This window comes from Epinephelus lanceolatus, chromosome 1, assembly GCF_041903045.1.
Source record: "Epinephelus lanceolatus isolate andai-2023 chromosome 1, ASM4190304v1, whole genome shotgun sequence".
Taxonomy (NCBI): Eukaryota; Metazoa; Chordata; class Actinopteri; order Perciformes; family Serranidae; genus Epinephelus; species Epinephelus lanceolatus.
Window position 1 is genome coordinate 34,887,801 of NC_135734.1, and position 24,331 is coordinate 34,912,131.

The following is a 24,331-nucleotide window of genomic DNA, read 5'->3' on the forward strand; positions in this document are numbered from 1 at the left end:
TTTATGAACTTAATAAAAAATAAATTCACAACAAGAGTATTTGATATTCTAAATAAAACTAAATGTTGTTTCTAGAGCAGCAACAGTAATTTTTACAACAGCAATGTCATTATATTAATAACATTCCTGACATGACACTACTGAGTAAGGTTTAGTTTTTATCAGTCACTGTACACTCTACAGTGTTATATTTAAGTGTTTTTGTTAGGTGACAACTTATTTTAAGAAGCTGGTTGATTTTTTTTTTAAATGATATTTTTGCGTAGCATTCAGTTCAAATAAATAAATTAATTTGACCACTAAATATCAACACAACTTTTGGATAAATATTAAGTTGGTTCAACTTAATTAAGATTTTTGATGTTAGAGCAAATTATGTTGGCTGGTCTATAAGGACGGAGTTGGAACTACTTTAAAAGATGTAGCAAAGTGTCACCTTAATTTTTTTAAGTTGAACCAGTGGATTCTTTTTTTTAAAGCGTAAATCATTCCTCCTGTCCTCTGTCCTGCTCCCTCTCTGCTGATGCGCAGAAACGAGTGTAGCTGCCGTCAACTCAGGTAATTTGAGTTATCTTCACCTTGTTTCCACCGCGGTCTTTTAACCAAAATGTACAGATAAAAGAACTGATAACGTCGGAGCTTATCAATACAATTGTCTTTGATAATTTTTCGTTACCCATCCCTATGCCAACATGTTTGCCATGAAAACTTGATAACGTAATGATGTTAGTTTGGTATTTAGAGCTTTTTCTGCTGGCCCAAACTGGTGAAAAATAAATAAATTACTGCTTTAAGGAAGATGGAAATTTAATGAAGCCTATAGAGTGTGCCAGTAAACCCGGAACTCCGTTAGCGCTTTTAGCACTTCCGGTTCTCTCGTCTAAAAGTCAATACGTTTTTTGAATGGGATTTTGGTAAAATGCCTCAAATAAGGTCTGTAGTTAACAAAATCTTAAGCGAGTTTCAGGTTTTGTTCTCGACAGTAAGTACCCTACTTGTGAATTTTATAGCTTTTACGTGTCGTAAAAAAGGTGGTTGCTAACAAGTTGCTCGATACGACAACAAACCCTGTCGGGGACATTAAGCGTCATCACCCCCGAACAGGCGAGAGTGCTGGCAGTCCGCCATTACAGCTTCTTATTTAGCTTAAACAGTCCGATTTCCTCATTATACAATGTTTTTACAATAAAGCGGCCAAAATCAGTTGAAAACTTAGTGGCGGTGACGTAAAGAGTCACGCGACCGTGGAGTAGTCATGTAGTCCGTTAAAGCCTAACATTAGCTTTTTACTTCTGGCGATCGCATTTAAGCTTCAAATGCGGTATGAAAGGTGTTCATGTGTGAAGATTATCTCGCTGAACAAAACCTGTAAGTATCATAAACTTGTGTTAGCCACAGAGCTTATTTTCTGACAAACGCAATACAAAAATCACATTCACTTTCTCTTCCGGGAACCAGTGCGATGCTAAACTTCCGGGTTTTGACATCAGCCCTGGCACACTCTACTGCACCCGTCAATCATGAGGTTCTGTATGTTGTTTGTCTTTGAGAAAAAGCTACTGCTAACACTACGGGTAGAGTCACAGTGAAAAATTAAGTGTGGAAAAAATAAAAAGAGCTTGAGAGAGAAGTTAAAACCATCGACCATATAAGAAAATAGATATAGCCACCGTGACATCACCTATTGGTTTGTGGACTCAAATGTGAAGCCTTGAGTTTGGCATTTTGGCTGTTGCCTTCTTGGTTTTTGGAGCCAGACCATATTTGGTGGAAGAGCGAGGGCTGGATTTGACTGTGGTGACACCTCGCAGACAGCCTGTCACTGGAAGTGGCTCTACCTATAAATATGAATACCTTTGAGACATTAGCTATAAACTAACTATAGGGAACAAAACCGCTTTTTGTACCAGGCTGTAAACATGTTTATCTATTTCTGCTGTAAAGTTGGGCATTTTAACATGGGGGTCTTTGGGGATTGACTGGCTTCTGGAGCCAGCCTCAAGTTTTTGGCACTCTCACGCTGGCTTCATTTTTCAGCCTCAGAGGTTGCCACTTGGTTAAAACCCTGGCTCCTTTCTCAGCGCTGCACAGCTGGCCAATCACAAAGTGAAATGGATGTGAATGTCAAATGGTCGGCTTTGGAAAGTTACAGAAATGGTTGGGCACAGACCCCCCCCCAATCCCAGGTTGGGGAGGGAGATTCACAAGCTAGTTCACCATCTGACAAGCAGCTCTGACGGAGACCTCAAGGCGTTGATCATATGTCTACATCTGAACTCTGCATACAGTGAATACTAATTATTTTATGGAATCAGACTTCATGTTGAGATGCTCTTTTATTTAGCTTTTATGAAATGTGTGTGTGGTATTTAATTGATCGCTGTAAGTTAACACCTCTGCTCGATTGGTCTTGATCTCATGACCACTTTTTGAAGTTCTTTGTCTCATCTCAGACTCGATAGCATTTTTACTCGGCCTTGTCTCGCTCTCAGACAAAGAGGACTCAGGGTTTTATTTCAAGATCACAACTGCCTGCACAAACAAAAGAGTGTTGGATAAGCTCCTTAGTGTTTGTCTTCGGTTTCTCATAGAAAACAAATAAACCAACATAAAAATTCACCTCTACATGCCTTCTGATTATTTTATCAAGACATGTCTCATGGTACACTTATACACGAACGCAGACATATTTGTACAGTATGGCAATAAAAGAGGTGAATGAAGAGGAATCATTTGTTTTCTGTGATTGTTTTTATGTTTTTTTTAATTGCATGTTCTACATTATGGTAAGTGTGTCATGCAGTGTGGGACTCCCACTGGTCTGGTCTTAGTCTTGACTTGGTCTCAACCCCTCAAAGTCTTGGTCTTGTCTTAGGCTCCATATTAGGACGTCCAGATGGACGTTATGGCCCTAAAATAATATCATGATATTTCAGGGTATTTTTGCGATAACGATATTCTTAACAATATGACAAATTAGTAAAAAAAAAATATTATTAATGTAAGAAAACAGAATTGCAGCAAAATAAGTGATATAGTTTCACGGTTTGCCTTCAAATATTCAGTAAAATTTTAGTTTGTAAACAACAACAGTAACTCAGAGTGAGATTCAGATTCTGTATACAATATTAATAGTTCAACAAAATAAAATCTACCACAGATTACACAATTAAACAGCTCCCACATACAAAAATGTACCCTGGAATCTATAAATATAAATCAACAGGTGATTTCCTTCTTTTAGCAAAATCCAAAATTAATTTTTTCCCACCTGGACCTTTATGCTCTGCCATTTCTCCTCTAATCATCATACTGTAACCTGTGACAGGCTGTCATGATACCACAACTATCGCACATTCACACGTATATATAGGTTTTTGTCGAGCTGCGAGTGTCATGTAGGTTTACATTGCCAGAGGTTTATGACAAAATCACTGGGCGACATCCACTCCCATGTGCGCACGCAAGAGAACAGAGGGACAGACGCTGTGCTGCTGCCAGAGGAGCCGCTGAATGAGTTCCCTATGAGCGGTAACTCGCTAAAACTCAGGACTTGGTCAGGTCTCAGTTTAGGTGGTCTTGACTACAGTACTGCTGCTTCCACTACACACCTGGGAAAACTGCTTTATCACTACAGAAAGATGATGATAGCGCTTTTATGGTGCTCTGAGAAAAACTTGTTTGGCGTTACCTGAGCTGCTGCTGTGTCAGTGACTGCTACTATTGTGCCAGCATCATAGTTCATGCAGAAGCACCTGATTTGATTATTTGACAGGTGATTTTTGTGCATGTTGTGCTGCTGCTGACCCAGAAAGGTGACTGATGGAGGCACTGATGCAGGTTACTGTAAAAAGAAAAAAAAAAAGGCACTGCAGCCTTATCAGCCAGTTTCTCTCGTTTGCTGCCGTCAGACTAGATGTGAATGTGCATGTGTGTATGCTGAAGGTAGTGTGCAATAGAGAGCACATGGTGAACCGGGAAAAAGCTCTGGTCATTTTACCGCACCAGGAAGAGAGACAGAGGGGAATAGAGAGAAAGACCAGAGGTCATTAAGCTTCCCAGACACCACTATCCTTTGCAAGTTTAATTCTTTTTAAATGAGTTTAGGTGTTAAATGAACCCGTGTTGGAGCTAAATTAAATTCCACAGCTATCATTAGAAAGGTTTCTATTAAAGAGCCTTGTGTTGGGAAATTGGCTCCAAGAGCATCTTGGCCCGATAAAGGCAGGAATATTTCTAATTTCCTACAAGCTGCACTCGTTTTGACCCCAGGGGTTCAGCAATGCAGCAAAATAGCCCATTAATCCTATCTGCAAGCAGGCTGCCATAGAAAACCACCAGCAATATGCAACCTCTGATGATTTGTGTGAGGGAACATTCCCACTTACGAGCGACGCAGCTCAACATCCCAGTTCTGTTTCAGCGTGCCGCAAAGATCCTGAATTATTAACAAAACAATGTATGTCATTCCAGAATTAATTGCCCATAAAAACTCCACAATCCTTTCACCAATTATCCATTATTATCTGTAAACACAACACACAAATACTCACAGAATCATTTACATATCAAATAAATCAAAAGGCAAACACACACCCATCCAATTTTCCCAAACACCACATACTGTATTGATGAACTGTATTTTGATCACAGAAGTTAAAGAGTACTTTATGTATTACATGTATGCTTTAAAAACTAAAAAATACTCAAACAGACTCCTGATTAACTCCCCAACATGAGATGCTTTGTTCTACCCAGTGTTAATTAATCCCTTTACACAGAGCCGGGTAACGAGCTAAGAATACAGTTAAGAATACCTTTCATCAAAACCAGGCCTGAGATTACTGCTTCCTTTGTTGTCACCAAACTCAGTGCTCCAGACTCTCTTATTGTAGTTTCACAGTGCCACGGAGATCAGTGGTCAGGTTACACAATTAACCTTGTTTACCAAAATATTAATGAGGAACACACAAAACTTCTTCAAAACAAAGAACTCGGCTTATCAGTTGTTGAAAGATGCCAGTTTCAAAACGGTCGGGTGGAACAAGAGAAATGTTGATGCACAAGATGGGAAAAAAAAGTCGGTGCATTGTGCTGAAATGGTTTGTCAGTTAACAGAAAATGAAACCACAAAATGTATTTTCTATAAAATTTGGTAGTTGATTCGTCACTCAAGCCTGTGTAAAGTTTGACTGCTGTTTATTCAAATATCATATCACTGTGAAGGCAAAGGTTTCGATATATTGGTCCATCTACGTCCCAACCCTCACCTATGGTCATGAGCTCTGGGTAATGACCGAAAGAATGAGGTCGTGGATACAAGTGGCAGAAATGAGTTTTCTCATAAGGGTGACTAGGGTTCAGCCTTAAAGATAGGGTGAGGAGCTCGGACATCCGGAGGTGTTCAAGGCACGTCCCATTGGTAGGAGGCCCCGGGGCAGACCCAGAACACACTGGAGGGATTACATATCTCATCTGGCCTGGGAACACCTTGGGGTCCCCCAGGAGGAGCTGGAAAGCGTTGCTGGGGAGAGGGACGTGTGGAATACTTAGCTTGGCCTGCTGCCCCCACGACCCAGCTTCGATAAGCAGTTGAAAATGGATGGATGGTAACTACGTACTTTTTGGTTTTGGATTGTTGATTGTTGTTGAATTAGGGGATGTCAACAGTTTACGATTATAGGTTAACCACTGAGAATACTTTTGACCAGCTCCGTATGTTGGTCTGTAGATCAGTTTTGCTACTCCTTGAATTTACTGCACTGTGCACCACCCAGGTCTGCTGGGAGAAGGCTAGCGGCACTGCTCATTCAGCGATTTCCGCTAGTAACATCGTGCCAACCTAAGAGTGTTGCTGTTGAAACACTGTGCCCACCCTCCAGTCTCCCAGGCCGCTCTATTAAATAAGCATCTTTAGCGCCTTGATTTTGAGCCGAAAAACCCCTTTGGCATTGTTGACTATCACTGTTAGTTTTGTTACCTCTGTTAGCAGTGTCAGCACAACTGGTGGTGCTAACATAGTTACCAATGCTAAGGGGGCTTTGAAGCACAAAAACAAAAAAGAAAGCTGCTTACAAGGGGGCGGCCTGGGGGGAGACCAGAAGTTGGCCACTATGTTTCAGCAGCAATGCTGTTGGGTCGGGACAGTGTTACAAGCAGTAATCGCCAAATGAGTGGTACCGCTAGTTAGCTCCCACCTGGCCAAGGCTAAAGTTAGCTAACCAGTGGAGACTGAGACATATGATAACACAGCTACCTATCTGTCAGCAAAGATAACACAAAAAATAAAATAATAAAGTGAGTGGTACGGCTAGTTAGCTCTCACCTGGCCAAGGCTAAAGTTAGCTAACCAGCAATCTGGAAATCCATCGGTAAAAAAAACCAAAACAAAAACTTTTTTTTTTCTTCCTTTACCTCTGGAGGCACAGGCCGGAGTTTTCCGACTAACGGAAGTGCAGGGGCCTCACGCCCTTCACTTCCAGCGGTGCCCCCAGGGAATCGCCGTGTTGTTTACAAATACTTCGGGTAGAAAACCAGCAGAGTTTAGCTATATATCACATTTTTCACGTCACTATATCACCGTGTAGACTAATCTGATGTTTGTTAAGTCTATAAACACTGACTGAACAAACGTTACTATTTCTGTGTGCACGTTTTGTAAATAATAACAATAATAACATCGTAGATTAGCTGGGCTAACCGTTAGCTATTAACGTTAGCCGTTAGAGGTGTCTGTAATAACCATAGACTGTATAAAAATAAGGTAATAACTCAATAAACAGTCCGTGAATAAAATATTTTTTCCAGCAGATATCTTAGTTATATCATGATTGAGCTAGCAAAGCAGTTTTGTGTTGCTATGTGTGGTATTTATTCAGTTATGGGAAATCACGATGTCATCAGACTTCAGCTAACAGCAGCAGCAAAGCTAACATCAGGACGTCATCTGTTAAAAGCCTCCCATTGTTGGATACGACATGAAACTACTCCAGTTAGCTCAACCATGTTGTAAGACATCCGCTGGAAAAAATATTTTTTTTCACGTTGATGAGACGGCATTTTGGGTGGAGCGGTCGCTATGAACGTGGAGCTTGCTGTTTCTGTAGGTACACATTTCCTGGGGACACCTGCACGTCTCGGCCACACCCCCTCCTTTGTGATTGGCTAAAGCGCAGCATCGTTCAAACTCAAAGCCCCGCCCTCCCCCCCTCTCTAGTTGTCTTTCACACAGGGCTGCCGACAGATTCTACAATGTAAATTGCAGAATTTGTCTTGAGAGATTAGCTAACCAGTGGAGACTGAGACATATGATAACACGGCTACCTGTCTGTCAGCAAAGCTAACACAAAAAATAAAATAATAAAGTGAGTGATACGGCTAGTTAGCTCCTACCCAGCCAAGGCTAAAGTTAGCTAACCAATGGAGACCAAGACATTTGTTAACGCATACATTAAAAAAAAAAAAAGACATTTACCCCACAAAGCATTAAAATTTTACCACCTCTAAAGGATGGAGCTTTGAGAAGCAGAAGCACACTGAGTAAGTGGACTGCTCCACTAAAAGCAAGGCCCCTTGTACCTCATGTCATTTTGCTTTTTCTTTCTCAAAAATGAACCAGTTAGTTATCAGTTACTGGGTGTCGGACTATCGACAGCAACATTAACTGATACCGACATCCCTAGCTTGAATAAAACAAGCACTTTAAAGAATCTACCTATGCTTGGGGAACTTGTGATGGGCATTTTCCACAATTTTGGAACTTTTTTTTCTATTTTATGAAGATTGATTGAATGGTTATAACTCCAAAAAAGACTTGGACAGGGCACTGTTAAAATAGCAGTTCTGCCTTCCAGAATGACACATTCTGTGAAGCGTTATCTGAACTGACACCTCAATCAGCAGGACAGCATCATATGTCCAAACCTCCAAACTAATTACTACAACATCCCATTACTTCCTGCTTCACCCCCAATGAAAAGAATCACAACTGTCTCCCCTGTTGTCACGTAAATGTAAAACATGTCAGTTTTGTGCTGAAATAACTGATGCTTTTGTTTTTCCTCTTCTGATGACGTGTTTACTCAGACAGTATATGACCCTAGCAGACGGGGGCAGATGACGGACTCTACATCCTGAGGACGCTTGTGGCTACACAGACATAGACATGGAAAGTTAATTGGTCTCAATGGATTCACTGAGAAATGTCACCGCATTATTAATTGATTATTAAAATAATCATTAGCTGCAGCATGTGCTCCGTACACTGTGCGTATGTATGACAGAATAGCTCATGAATGTGGACACTGTAACAAAACTAAAGTGACAGTCTGAGAAGGAAAGTTTTGTTTGGCCTTTCTCGCTTCACTTTGCCACTTCCATCTTGTTTGGATCAACCCTGCACGGTAGAGTTCTTGTGAACCCGAGGCCTGACTCGTCTGACCTCCCTCTTCTTGCCTTCGGCCCCTAGGCCCAGTCCACATCGTCTAATAGAGATGTTGAGCAGAGAGCGCAGAGGGGAGTGAGCTAAAAGTCTCTCTGAAGAAAGGAGCAGATTATATATAGCCACTGATTAAGGCAGAGATGGGAACATGACCTACATGCATAACAACATTTTCTCTCACTTTCTGCTACAGAACAAGCCTCCGTCCAGGACCAGGACTCTACAACTGGGAGAATCACTCTAATTATAACACCAGAGTCAGATTTCAATGCACACCTCATTAATATTTCTCTCATTATTGGGTTAATAATGTTTTTAGAGGCATGGGAGACTTGGGAGAGCCGGTGGCATGCCAGCGAACCTTCGCCTCCAGTGCACCTGTCACGCAGGTAAAAAACGACTGCTCTCGTCCACTGTGTCTGTATCGTGTATCAGATTATAGTTAAAACAGATAACTCCCTTTCACACACTGAGCCTGTTCTCAAAATAGCCATTCCCCTGGGAGACTCGGGGATGAGGGGAGGAAGAGCAAGAAAGGTAGAGAAAGAAAGAGACGGAGAGAGAGGGCTTTCTCCTTCCTCATCAATCTTTTGGATCCTGTCCCACTGATGCCAATGACCATGTATCCGGCCGGCTCCAACAGCCGCGAGGAGCCGGCAGGCAGCCGCAGGGAGCGCACCTCACTGAGATTCAATCCAGATCCTTTTATCAGCCACCTGAGGTTGATTTAACACCCCTGTTCCTGGACAGTGAAAGTGGCTGATTATACAGCTAGTCAGTCCCTTTCCCCCCTCATCTCCCTCAGCTCCAGCACATTATCCAGAACTGCTGCGCTGCGCTGTCTGGGCTCATGCAGACACGGAGAGGACGCAGGGAGGCAGGTCATAAAGGCAAGACAAGATCAAAGGCAATACCTATGTATGTGTGTGTGTGTGTGTGTGTGAATTAATCAGCATATGAATGTGTATGTGCTCTTTGGGAATATGATCAAAATGTTAAAGACTTGACTGTCAGCTGGCAATTCTCCTACTGATGCAGACCGTCATCTCAAATTCAGTATATTGGTTTTAAATATGATCTGTTGTCAGGTTAATAAATTGTTTACACAGTTATTAATGTGTCTGTTTGTTTGTGAATGTGTGTGGTTTTGCCAGAGGCCACATTTTTGAACACAGACTGTGGACTACACACCCGTTCAGTGGGGACGTCTTCTCTAACTACCTTGCTGAGGAGTTGAAGGTGTGCCGCCTGTCGCCTGTAACTCTTCATCCAATAGCTCACTGTGGCTTTTTCTTCTTGTTCCAGTATTTTTTGCTATATTTAAACTCAATCCGCTGTCAAAAATGACACATCTTGTTTTCTGAATGCATTTTTAAGAACTGGCTATTGTGGCAAAAACATTGCAAATCCTGTGACTGCTTTAAAAAAAGCCACCTCATGTTTTGCCAGGAGAAATAGGGCTTGTTACATCAAAAATCTTAAGGAATTTAACTTTAAGTCAATACTAATATGGCCATATGCACACAGAGTTACTGGTTGCCATAATTGTGCCACCTTGGAATTGTAGGATCTACAGTTTTTGAGCTCAAGCTCGACACAGCCTCAAGTGGTCATTTGATTAGGGATGCACCAAATATTCGTTAACCGAATATATTCGGCTGAATATTGCAAAAAAACCACATTCGGTATTCAGTGGAATAAGTTAAAAGCAAGACCGAATAATAGTGGCGTGTTTTGATAACGCAATCAAACAGCGTGCCGTGACGGGCGGAGGAAAATGTCGGCACTCGCATTTGCGACTAAAAATAGTTTTAAGCGAGCAAAATAGGCTTAAATCATTCAGCACGCTGTGCGAGCAGCCTACAGATTTCAACCAGCAGCAGAAACGAAAGGCGAATCCAACTGGTTGTGGGTTGAACGGGGGTCACAGACACAGACAGTAACATTAATGTATCCCTGTCAAATGCGGCGGCCATTGGCTTACCGGCGACGGAGAAGTCGGTTCCAATAATATCCTCTTCTTGGTGTCATGACTGCCCAGAAGTACCTGAACAGCTGAGCCATGGCGGCACACAGGTATGTGACGTGTCAGAGGAAAAACGGGCCGATCACATTACTCTTTGTGGCAGTAAAGCCTGATTTATGGTCCTGCGGCATACCTACGACGTACCTACGGTCCACAAACCTCACCGCACTTTAGGGACTGTTCTTTACTTATGGAGGGACTGTTCTTTACTTGTCAGTGGAGGAGGGTGGCTGGTTGATTTTTATTTTATTTATTTATTTTATTTTGATCCCCCCTATGTTAATCACTTATTGATGCTGTTTTTGAAGTATGAATAAGTCAATAAGTAATTTATTCCTTTGAAATATCATTGATGTATTATAGAAAAGTGATTTATCTTTTTATAAATGACAAAAGGCACATCTGCCTCATTTTCGCTGTGGTATCGTGATACTACTCAGAACCATGATATTTTCACTGGTATTGTACAGTGGGTCCCAATTTTGGTACCGTGACAACACTAATCTGGAGGGGGTTCATCTGCAAAAACTAATGAAAAACTAAACAATGATATTCGATATTCGGTATTCGGTATTCAGCCAAGCGTTTAATATTATTCGGCTTCGGCTTCGGCCACAAATTTTCATTTCAGTGCATCTCTACATTTGATGAACTGCAGTTTATGGCACCTCTGCACTGGCTTCATTTTTCAGCCTGGGAGGTTGCTGCTTGGTCTTTTCCATAATGCTGCCAGACTCTTATGATAACAATCTGAACCTAGTAGCAAAAAAAAGGGCACTTTTAGTGAGCATACAGTGACGGTGTTGATAGCCCCAAAGATTCCATTGCAGCCTTTGTCTGTGGCTGCAGCGCTCATACTGGACCAATTTCAAAAACTGCTCTTCCCATTAGTCACTTGCGATCTGCACACTGTCGGCTGTGAATAGTCTTTTCTTTCTCTTTTCTTTTAAGGCAATGTTTGGATCCACAGGATCTTCCTCACCTTCATCTTCTTGAGGTAGCCTACAGTGTGCAGGTCTCCTCTGTGACCTGCAGTGAGGTATACTTTGTCTTGCACCTGTGTATTTTTACCTTGAGGTGCACACACTTGGTCCCTCCTTCCATTAGTCACTTTGCCTTAGAGCTAAATTTTGATTTATTGCTCAGATCCCTTTTTTGTTTGGCTGTTCACAGTATTTTTTAAATGTGGCCAATATCAGATTCCGGTGGGAACTGGTCTTGATCCAGGACTGACCCACATGTGCAAAAGAACAATAACAAAGACGTCACATGCAGCATGCTGTTGCACAGAAGTAAACATGGAGGCAGGGTCCAAAACTAACTTTTTCACTTACCAGCCAGGCTGGTTGGTAAATGAAATTTTTTACCAGCCAGGCACATATTTTACCAGCCAACCAAATAAAAATTGCTTTTAAGTGTTGTAATTTGCTATCAGTATTATTTAGCATGTCATTTGGGTCTTGTATGCGATTCTCAATCAATATTTTAATAGTGTGCATTAATATTAGTAATAATGTATGCTAAAATATGAATAACTGTTTCAACAGTTAAGTGTAATATTTGGGTTAATAAATTATCTAGTATTCTTACTACAGTGCAAAAAGAATCTTTCATTAAGGAATTTTACATGAATCACTGACTTCAGTCCCCTTTGGACAGTTGAGACATAACATTTTAGCTCGACCAGACTGCAACAGCAGGGCCTGCCCTATACGTATAAACATGAATGTCTGACCCATGGTGGACAAAGTATTCAACGACATGACTTGAGTGAAAGTAAAGATACTCTTGGTCAAATATTACTCCAATACAAGTGAAAGTTGTTCAGTCATTTTTTTTTTACTTAAGTGAAACTGCACCAACTGATTAACATACAAGTAAAGAACAGTTCCTTCATAAGTAAAGAACAGTCCCTAAAGTGCAGTGAGGTTTGTGGATGGTTACCTGCCACAAAGACAGAAATGTGAACGGCTCGTTTCTCCTCTGACACAACACATACCTGTGTGCTCGGCTGTTCAGGTACGTTTGGGCAGCGATCGCAGCGCACTGAAATTCTCGCGCAAGCCCGTTCACATCAGACGCGCATTTCTTCACGCCGGTTGACAAGCGGTTCTGCTCCCAGCTGTTGTCTCCGTCACATTTGGGGCTGTTTTTCCATCATGGATAACTGCCCAGCTTAACACATTCGCTCGCGTCTCGTGCAGAAAATAGACCAGACGCCGAAACGATCACTGCAGGGCAGCTCCGCGGCCGGTGTGGATGACACAATCGGTTAACATGGGCGCCGAAAAGAAACTGGCTTCGCTTTGAGGTTATTCACAGTGCTTCCGCGGGCGGTGTGGCCCTGGCGTTACGTGACCAAAGATCGTCTCTGCCTGAAATACACATTACTCTGCCAGGAAACCAGCCGATATCAGCACCGTTCTCCAGTAACAAAAAAATGCATTTTTCGCTGGTAAAAAAATATCTCGCCAGAGTGGCGAGTGGTCTTAAAAATTTACCAGCCAGAGACAAAATCTACCCGTAATTGGCGAGTGGCGAGTGTTAGTTTTGGACCCTGCATGGAGGCCACTAAAGTCAGCGTTTACAATTTCATTTATAAGTGGCTGTGCAGTGGAGGCCAGCGTGAGTAGATGGTAACAAAGATGAAGATGAGGAGAAAGAGAGCCAAATGTTCCGTTATGGCTTTCTGTGGAGCAATGGCTGCTACCTCAGTCTGGAAGTGTGCGTGGATGTGAAGCTGGGAGTGATGGGCTCGAGTTGTGAATGGCTTCACTTTAACAGATCTTAGTCAAAAATTCAGGATGTTAAGAGCTACTTTTAACTCTATCTGTCAGCACCTCCCCTCCAGACTGTGGCAGTAAGACACTCAATTTCTGCAAGTAATGGAAAAGTTACTGAATTCCAATATGACTGCTCAGACTGAGGTTCCACTGCAAAAACTCAGACGTGTATCTGTTGAAGGACCACATACGAAAGTGGCCAAAATCAGAATAAATTTTGATTTGTGATTTGTACTGTTCCCAGTGCTGTGAGAAAAAAAACAGACCTGAGTCACATAAAAAAATCAAAATAAAAAAATCAGATTTGGGAACCTTTGCCTGCACTCTGAATGTAGCCGTAAGTGGGATTTACACTTCTGCATCAAATCAACACTGTACCTTCAGCGTAGGCTCTGCGTTGACGTAGAGCCTACGCTGTATCCTACACCGTAGCCTGACGTGCACCTCTCCAGACATGTAACTATACGTCATACGTAACGATAAGCATTTTAAGTCTTGTGTGTGATTTATCCTGGCTTCATATGAGCAGAGGAAATCTCCGCTCCTGCTAGGCTAATTTATACAATGTAAAATGCCATAGGCTTGTGCTAATGGCGTTAGCATGTTATATTTGTTTGGAAAACATGTTTAATATAAGACAGTTGTTTTGTCAGTGAACTTTGTGAGTTGTAATGGAGCCGAATTTTGTAACGTTAAATACTGCTGTTGTCCCTGGCTTCACATGAGTATAGTAAATGGTTGCTAGGCTAATTTATACAATGTAAAATTCCATAGGCTTGTGCTAATAACGTTAGCATGTTGGATTTGTGGAGAAAATGTATCCAGATAAAGACAAGTGTTTGTCTGTGAATGCTGTGAGTTATAGTGAAGTGGATTTGTGTACTTGTGTTTGAAACTGTTGCTATTAATCCATGTTTAATGTGTGTTTAATGTGTGTTTTGAAGCAACTTATCTTTACAGCACTTCACAGAAACCCAGCTGCCGACTAATTTTTTTGGAGGTGTAACTGTAGAGTGAGAACAGACACACCACTGCACAAGTATAAATGCTCACAACAGCATAAGCTACGGCATGGGCTCTCCACAAGTTTAAATCCAGCTTTAGACACAACAGCATGGGACAAAATGGTCCAGGTTAAACGATACTGAAGTTTCCCATTAAGTTTAGTGATGTATCAGCTGGTGGAGGGTTTGAATATTGGATAGATAATGCAGACTGCAGATTGGTGTGCATGTATGTGTTTGTCTCCAAATGCTTTGGATTTGCTGAAAATTAATATTAACAATATAGTGAGCCAAAAACATATTCCAGTATCTTGTGTATATCAACACAACATCCGATGAAAGCTTGCAGCTTGTTTTGCGACATGGAAGTAAAAACTGATGGAAATGTACACTGGGATTTGTTTCATGCACTGTACTGCATGTACTGCAGTTTTGATATTTCTCCCCCGTGGTGTTTTATGTGCATTGACAGATGGGTTATTGGTGACCTCATCACCTCGGCATATGTCCCTTCAGCAGGTGAGCAGATCGACAGGCAACAGGCAGGAGGGAACACTGAACCTTATGAAAAGCTGCTGGCTGTTCACTTGCAGTTGTAATTATGACCAGATTAGCCTCTCTCGCTGCACATTAACGAAACAGGACGAGGTCAGGGGGGCACATAGTGTACTAAGCACCAGTATTTGAATATATTTTATTTGCTTTTGTTAAGTTTGCATGGGTTGCAGTTCTACATGACAAAGACTGTACTGTACCCTGTTATACATATTTATTCTATGTTCACAGGGGGGAAAGCTTGTGATTTGGTTGTTTCAATTAAAGCAGGTTACAGTGCATGGTGCTGCAAACAGCTGGATACTGTCAATTTAAAATTTAGATTTTTGCCTGTGTTGAGAATCCCAAACATTCTGAATTTTTCCAGTAAGAAATTAAGCTTTCCTCTCGTTATCAGCAAAGAAATGTGGGCACGTCTTGTTTGGAAAAGCAGAAAATGAACAGATTTTTGTCCCTGAGGAGCACAGAAAGTCTGAACATACAATATTGTATTCGTTTAGGTTTTGTTCTGGATTTTAGGTGTTTGATCTGATACAGAAACATGTTAAGAAATGCTAGTGTGAGGCTGTGTAGAGAGAACATGTTGAATCTGAACGTTCACAGAATGATTGCATGAGCCTTGAACATGCACCAATTCACAGTTCCCTGATTTTAAATGACTGTCCTTGGTTAGCTATGAGGATCGCTATTGTCGCAGCTGTATATAGAGCCTCAGTGCTGCTGCTCATTGTGTGTCGGACATAATGGCTTCACACTCAAACACACTGTGCAGGGTTCACAATTTACATAATGCTTTCACCTTGGCATTTCTATCCTTTTGTATATGTGATACAAAAGACCCTCTTATAACACACCAAACACACACAAACACACACTCATACACACACACACACAAATACTGTAGCACAGGTAAGGTCATGCAGCCTTTTAAGCCCTTATGCTATAGAAAGACTAATAGAGCTATTCTGGTCTGGAGATCCACACTTGACTTTTCATTTAGTTTCCATGTCTTCATTTGTGAAAAGACCAATCTTTGACATTCAGTGCAGTAACTACCATAAGTGACCTTAAAAAGGATGCAAAGTTTCAGGTCTGCCAGCCGCACAAGTCACTCCTCAACAGGGAAAGTAAGCACACTTCGTTTAAAAAAAAAAAAAAAAAAAAAAAAAGCCACATGGTCACATCACCAGGTATCTTCTTAAAGGTCAAACGAGGTGCAACATGACAGCCCACACATACGCCTATTCAGTATTCATAGTCTCTGAGCACATCACTCTCAGTAATGAACACAGCAGAAATTAGAGCACTTCTGAAACCATATTAACAGGTTTTAAAGCTCTCAGTCTCTGATCCATTCTGGAGAAGTATATCTGTAAAACACTTTTTTTTTGGCAATGTGGAGCCTTGTTAATAGTTAAAGGATAGGCCCACATTTTACAAGTCTATTATAATCCTTAAAACTCCAGTCCTGGTTTGCAATTCAAATCCAGCGTGGGAATAGCAGACTCTGCCACTGGCTATGAAAAGTGCTATACAGAGATGTAATTACAGAAACTTAAGGCTTTTAACTTTAAATCAATACCCAAATGATCATATGCATGGAGTTATTTGCTGCCATAATTGTTCCTACTGTCCATAGTGGCTGCGAGGAGATTCCTTCCCAACACAATATCAATGTGAGTTGGATGAACTGAATGGACATCTTCCAGAGTTACAGACTTTTTGGTATGAATTCTGTTTGTGTTTCCACAGTGTTTCCTCACAGAGCTGCAGAGAGAAAACAAAGACAGAATCTGTACTAAAATCTGCAGAGCTGATATGATTTGTTGATGAACTGATTAGCTGCGTGACAGGAATATATTAGCGAATATGAAGGTGTGTTACGCCTTGTTGAATGGAGGTGCCATCTGGTGAGGAATGCGCTCTTTCACCTGTGCCTGCAGCAGCAGTTACACACCTACCTTTTGTATTTTGTTTGGTTTAACTGGTTTATTTATAGCTGTTATCTATTGACAGCTATTATAATGGATAACCGATAAATCATTTTAAGGTGGAGTGTGCAAAGGCTGTTGATATTTAAACTCCACACCCAAACTTATATACCATAAAGCCTCAATTAAAGGCCTAGTTGCCAAGCAGTTAATTTTTATCGCAGTTCTTTGGATCTATAAAATCAGGTTGTTGGCTACCCACTTGAGCCAACATTAGATAGCTGTTTAGATCGCACATACAAATATTATTATTTTGTCAGTATAGAGATGCTACATAATGTTAGCTCGGTTAGATTCCATTAGTGGTGACTCCCTACCTCTAAAGTGGTCATAGAGTCAGATTATGTGTCCATTCCCTGATTACCTGGTATGTTATTTATATTTCTTTAGTCTGTAAGGGTTCTCAGATCAAAAGAATCAAAAAGGTTTTATCATAAAAAGTAACGTAAGTTATGAATATTGTTTTAACAAGATAAAGTAGTGTTGTGTTGGTATGGTGGGTGTCGTAACTCCCTCTCTCTTTGATGCCTTGTCTGTTGGAGCTACATCAAATTAATGATACATAGTTAATGGTAATCGAAGCCTAATTTTTACACAAGTAATATTCATACTATTTCAAATAAACAATTTGATCTTATTTCCTATGTTTGCTGAGCAACAGTTTTGTGTTAAAGGAATTAAAGGTCGCCCCATATAGAGGCCTGTCTCAAATATAAGCCCGTTGAGTTCAGTGATTTAAGCAAATAGTAGCCTGGGCTATTAATTGAAGTTTTATGGTACCCTTCTGCTAATTTATGGCATTTACCATCCCTCTTGTGCATATCATTTTCTTTCCTTTCCTCTATACTGTGCACAAGCACTAATGCCCCCTGTTGCTGTATTGACGGCACAGAGCAGACAGCTTTTCACTGAGTGTGACAAAAAGTGTATTGGATTAGAATAGCTGACTGTACCAGTGAGTCGTTCATCAAGGACAAACCCTGATATTCAGTGGGTCCAGCTTCTTCAAAGATATTTTTTTGGGCATTTTGCCTTCAATGGACAGGACAGGTAAGCGTGGAAGGGGGGATGACATGCAGCAAAGGGCCACAGGCTGGATTCGAACCCGGGCCGCTGCGGCAACAGCCTTGTATATGGGGCGCCTGCTCTACCACTAAGCCACGGACGCCCCAGTGGTTCCAGCTTCTAAAATGCTGCTTTTCTCTGTTTTGTAGAATTAAAAACTGAATATCATTTAGTTTTGGACAAAAAAAGAAGCAATGTAAGGACAGCAACTTCACCTCTGGGGAATGGTGATGAGCATTTTTCACTATTTTCTAAAATTTAATGTACCAATCAATCATACAAACAGATTCCTCTATGGTGTTAATAATCATTAGTTACAGCTGGAGACTGTGCCTTTGGAAGACATCCATATATCTTATCTAACTGAACTGCTGAAGCCTCATAATACCTTAAAAAAGAATGTTTTGACAAAAAAAGAACTGTGGATTTTGTCACTCATCACAAACTTTGGAATCATGTCATGGCAACACCTCACTCCCAATTTGTCAAACCCGGCAACGTCATCAGGGGCCCGTGTGCTCCAAACTATGAGGCTCTAGGCAGCCCTCTATAGTCAGTTTTGGATGCTCAAGGGTGGCATGTCGATTTCCACTCGTTACATGCATTATTTAATCATCCTTTTCATTTTCCATAACTACTTATCCTGTAAGGGGTCGTGGGTGGCTGGAGCCTATCCCAGCTGACATTGGGTGAGAGACGGGGTACACCCTGGACAGGCTGCCAGAATTTAGAGTCACCAATTAACCTGCATGTATTTGGACTGTGAGAGGAAGCCAGAGTACCCCCCAGAAAACCCATGCTGACACAGGGAGAACATGCAAGCTCTGCACAGAAGGGCTCCTCCACCCAGGGGTTCGAATTCCCCACACTGGGTTCGACCAGGAACCCTCTTGCTGTGAGGCAACAATGCTAACCACTGCATCACTGTGCCGCGTTAGGCATCCTTTGTTTTTTGTTTTTTTTAAGATATTTTTTGGGCCATTTTGCCTTTAATCGACAGGACAGCTAAGTGTGAAAGGGGGAGAGAGAGAGGGAGTGACATGCAACAAAGGGCCACAGGCTGGAGTTGAACCTGGGCCGCTGCGGCAACAGCCTTGTACATGGGGCGCCTGCTCTATCCACTAAGCCACCGATGCCCCAGCGTTAGGCATCTTTTTTTTTTTTCAAAATTAACATTCATGTGCACAGGAAACATAGGTTTCATCACCAAAACTACTTTAGGTTTAGGCGACAAAACTACTTAGTTAGGTTTAGAAAAAAGATTATGGCTTGGATTAAAATAAGTACGTTTGTTATGTAACGTAAGTAAAGTAACAACATGTGTCACATGATGTTAACTACGTAACATAGTAGTAACCAGTCAGTTTCATCCATTACATGAATAGCAGCCTCCTCAGTGAAAGTCCTGTGTTTGTTTGATCTATCCACCACCTGCCCTCTGACCCTACTCGGACTTCCTTGCTCTTTATACTACACCGCAAATGACTTTACATTGGAGTTATCTGAAAGCCCCTTGCCTCTCTTATAAATGCCAAAGGGTGCCTTGTGCATCAGTATCAGACTCCGATGGCCACTGACCAAGACGACACCCTTGGAATGAGAAAGAGTAGGAGGAATTACTGCTTTTAATTTTCAGACAGACTTGAAAAAAGTGAACCTATCGTTTTAATGCTTTTCCTGCCTGATCATACTGACAGTCATTTATCATCAGGGATATCTATTACTGAAGCCATCAGCTTCATTTTTACTGTCATGCCACGTTATTCCAAACGGCAGTTTTGCATTTACATATACTGCATTATCTACAAAGAGAGCCGCGGAGAAAAACTGATTTTTAGGAACTCATAACTATTCTTCCACTGTGCCTTCATAATACTTCACTCAGCCAAACTTCGGAAACACTTTCAAGTTCACCCCGCCATTCATGGCGCCGAATCTCAGCGAGCTTGTGTGAAAGATTAAGAGCAGAGGGGAATCATAATAAAGGTGACAGAGGAGATCTCATGGGACACCTCGCCTCCAGGCACACGGCAGACAGATCCGACTTTATAATGCAGTTAAATTAATTCCTCACAAGGCATTTTCACGCCGAATGCCTGGGCCATAAATAATCCTGCCTCTAGTGTGGTCCCAATTCAGAGGACAGGAGTACAGCACCGAAAAAAAAAATTAAATTAAACCACTGTTCATCCAAAGATAATGAGGAGACGCATCAGCTTAATGTCACAAGGGTGCAGAGGTGGAAATATGATTAAGATTTGTTCGTTTATTGGATAATTATGAGCAATCTGACCAATCATATCTGATCAGTATGATTTTAATCAAAGCTTTGCTCTGTGTCTGAAGCAAAAGATACATTTTGAAAAAGACAGAAACACTAAATATAGCTCAGCGGAGTCCTTAGTGTACACACAAATCTGTGTAGTATCTGAGCATCTTTTCAGCACTCAGATGTATTGTATGCATTCAGCCACTGTCTCCTTATTTGGCAAGTTCTAAGTGAGGCAAACAAAATGCCACGAGTGTTTGTGCTGGTAGATAAATGCCACACTTCCCACCATTACTCACACTGGCAGCCTCAAATAAGCTGTAGCGTGCTGAAGTAAGGGGACAGGCTGTCTTAATGCTCATTTGAAATTCAAAGTGGTTTTCATAAATTATTCAATTTCCAAAAAAAAAAAAAAAAAATCCACCCAGTGCATCTATTAACATGAGAATCGATAGTTTTACTTCTGAGACAGATACAAATACAGTAAAGCAGCATGAGGGACGAAGGGTGCTTACAGTGAGTACATGTGTGTGACTGTATTTACCTGTGTGTGTGGGTGTGCATATGTCTGTTACTCACCCCAACGTCGTCATGGTGACAATAGTGTACCAGAAGGAGGCTGGGATGCTGGTGAACTTGCTGGAGCTGGAGCCCTTCTCTGCGTAGAACATGACCGTGGCGAAGATGATGATGGCCATGGTGAGTGAGAAGAGGAGAAAGCCCAGCTCTGAAGCACAACTCTTGAGTGTATAACCCAGGATCCGCAGGCCCTGCGAGTGGCGGGAGAACTTGAAGATGCGGAACACTCGAAACACGCGCAGTGTCACGAAGGCGCCGCTCACGTCCTCGTTGTTGGTCATCACCAGGCCGATGTAGTACGGCAAGATGGCCACCACGTCAATGATGCTCATCACCGAGCGCATGAAACGGTAGCGGCTAGGCGCGGCAAACAGGCGCAATAGGTACTCCACTGTGAATATCATGACGCAGGCGGTGTCCATGCAGAAGAACGCCACAGTGTAGCGTTCACCACACGGCATGTCTTTCTGGTTGGCAGTGGAACCACAGGGCACCGTCTCCACCACATTAGTGATGACCGAGATGGCGATGAAGAATCCAGTGACATAGTAGAAGACCAGGGCCATGGTGGAGGTGTGGGGGTTCTCAAAGGCCCGCCACATGGTCTCCCTGAAGTTCATGTTGGGCAGCTTCATGTCCTTGTTCTCCTCCTGATCATCCTGCAGTCGCTCTATATTCTCCCTCTTCCTGTCCTTGTACTCTTCATAGCAGCAGTCGCCGATGATCTCGGGTATGATGCCGAAGAAGGTCAACTCTTCATCGTAGGCTGAGATGCACTCGTGGCGGGGGTAGTGGAGCTTCCCTGTCCGGTAGAAGTTGAGGATGCTTCTGAAGGCATCAGGGTCCCGGTCAAAGAAGTACTCCTTGATTTCCTCATTGTAAAAGAAGTCTTTTTCAGAGCTGCCCAGCAGGGTGTCGGGGTAGCGGTCCAGAGTGGTTCTCCAGGTCTGAAAGCGACGGCCGCTAACATTGAGGATGATCAGTTCGTCCTGTCTCTTACTGTTGTCCTTCGGGGCAACAGGCATGGGGCAGTTGGCGACGGGCATCCAGCCGATGGCTGCTGCCCTGGCAAAAGGGAGCCACGCTGCTACTCCTGCCGCCATCGTGAAGTCTTCAAAGTAGTCCTCCTCACCTTCAGAGCCGACTCTCCACAAAATCAACTGACATCTGAGGGACAAGAGACGGACACATAAAGCTGAAAACAGCAGCACACTAAATAATCAACCACATTATCAGTGTTTGACATCACAGCACTGAAAAAGCTCATGACATTTTGAGCTCCAAATGAGTTTTCCTACTTATTAAATCTCCAGTCACTCACCCCTGCTTTCAGTCCAAGTCCACCCAAAATGTCATCCAGATTTGACGGAGAAAGCTTAAATGTGTCAACAACAAAAGCACACTGCCTACAAGCCAACCCAGGCAGCACACAGGTAAAGGTGGAGCTCAGGTTTGAGCCCACAACCTCAATATAAAAATCATATAAAAATATATATTTCAGCTGATATCTAAGAATTTATTTTCACTGAGACTGCTGCCAATTTGCTGCATTTGTGAACTAATTACTTCTGTTTCGACCTTCAGCCCACATTTGCCACTGATATGAGAAACTACAGCTACATGTGCAGTGAATACAGTGCAATCACTCAGTTACACTAACAGCATCAGTGAAGACACAAGTACAGACCCACTGTCTCTGTCCTGAGCAGCATCATTAAGTGACTGACAGGGAGACGCACTGACTGTCAGGGACTGAAACAAACCTGTTGCACCGGAATAAGAAGGCAACTGCTCCAGATTTATATATGTTGTAATGTTAATACACACATTATCACTGGGTTTATTTAAAAATCAAATATATTAATCATTAGAAATAACCTGACCTATATTGGCTAGTGGAAAAATACATTAAAAGTCATTTGAATGTTTACACATACCTTTAAATTAACAGTAACATACAGTTTGGTGCACTGAAAGTACTTTCCAATGTGCATGGCTCACTATCTAAACGCACCTCTGCTCTTATTCTACTCTAGAATATTAAGTGAATGGAGGGAAACACATAAACGCCCTCACCGGTAAAAGTGGAGGGGGGAACAAAATCCCAACTCTTCCAAACAGAATCAGAGTTTCCCTAAAGATCGAGTCCTCAGTTAACAAGTGAGAGGATCCATCCAGCGGGATGAAGCAGCGAGCAGCACCTCTCCTCTCCTCTCCTTGTCGGTCGGTCGGTGGGCAGACTCCGGCACCGAGCAGAGCGCCAAAACGCGGCTGATGGAGCAGGATGAACGAGTGTGTGGGACCACAAGACTCAGAGGAAACGGTCTGCAGCGGGATTCGTGGACGTCCTCTGACGGATTTTTTTTTTTTTTTTTTTTTCTTACATCCTGACTCCTTTGTTTCCCTGTCAGTGTTTGAAAAGTGAAACGTGATGGAGAGGAGCGGCGCGCTTCCCCTTTTTCTCCAGCACAAAGTACAATGTGCGTCTCTCCTCTCACTGTGCCAGCTCTGCGTGATCAGCCCTCCTTCCCTCTGCCTCACTTTACCATCATATGTGACAGACTCACCCTGTCACTTTGACTGCAGTCAGTACAGTGCTGCTGCATTACTCAAGCATTAAATACCATTGTATTGTAATAGTGATGACGGGGGATTAAAAAAAAGTCACTATAGTGCACCTATTATGGTGAGTTAACCAAAATGCTGCCATTGCAGTTGCAGCAGATACCGCCCTGACTTGTAAACTAATGTATAATATGAACACTTTATTACTCATACAATATTATTCGCATGTTCCAGAAGAGGTTTAACATGGACGGATTAAACTTTTTGAGGGGCCTGGGGCAAAAATGAGCTCCTGGGCCCCGATAACCCCCCAATCCTCCTACAACATACAATTTTTTAAATGCTAGAATACCATACTTAGGCTGCCCCCGACTAAGGGTGCTTTCAGACCTAGAGTCCAGACGCTTTTGTCCGAATCAAGGATTATTTTTGTTATCAAGTTGTATAACTGCCTAGAGTTGGTTCACATTCTAACGGCAACATTTACAAGCAGACCAGATAAAATGCCTTGTGCGAGAAAGCTGCTCTTGACTGGTCAGAGATTCCATGGGGGAAAAATCCAGGAAGTAAAGAAAACGTTGAAGAAGAGTACACTTGCAAGATAAATGTGACACTTTCTAATGTCACAATGGAGGAACAACGCAGGTTGATTTTAGCGCTGCTCATCGTGGACTATATTGCTGTCATTGTTCATTTTAGTCAAACCATACAGTTTGAAAACGAGGCGCGGCTCCAACTAGAAAACAATGTTTTGATGCGCTGGATGAGCTGAATGCACGGAATGTGCTGCAGTTGGTTCGGATCGAGGTCGGAACATGTTCTCACCACAAAGGAACCGCACCAGAGTTTGTTTGCAACTGGACTGAGACCACCTCTTCAAGAACGTCTCGGTACGGTTGTTTTGGTGTGCACCTGAGTGCGATTGCTGTGTTCACACCTGCCCAAACGAACCGCACTTACGGGGGCAAAAGAACTTGAGTTCAATTGAACCAAACCAAACAGGGCAGGTGTGAAAGCACCCTAAGAATTTTCCTAGTTGACCAATAGTCATCAT

The 24,331-nt window shown here is 42.2% G+C and overlaps 1 protein-coding gene across 4 annotated transcripts in view; it reads right to left on the bottom strand.

Annotated features, from left to right (window-relative positions):
• LOC117256373 (A-type voltage-gated potassium channel KCND3-like) overlaps positions 1-23,247 on the bottom strand; it is a 153,190-nt gene extending 129,943 nt beyond the window's left edge. For all 4 annotated transcript variants that reach the window (XM_033625756.2, XM_033625753.2, XM_033625754.2 and 1 more), the window contains exons 1-2: positions 22,789-23,247; positions 20,713-21,879 (exon numbers count right to left, since the gene is read on the bottom strand). In XM_033625756.2, the coding sequence (XP_033481647.2) occupies positions 20,713-21,815 (1,103 nt within the window). In that variant the 5' untranslated portion in view covers positions 21,816-21,879; positions 22,789-23,247. The remainder of the gene's footprint in view (positions 1-20,712; positions 21,880-22,788) is intronic.
• Between the last annotated feature and the right edge of the window lie 1,084 nt (positions 23,248-24,331).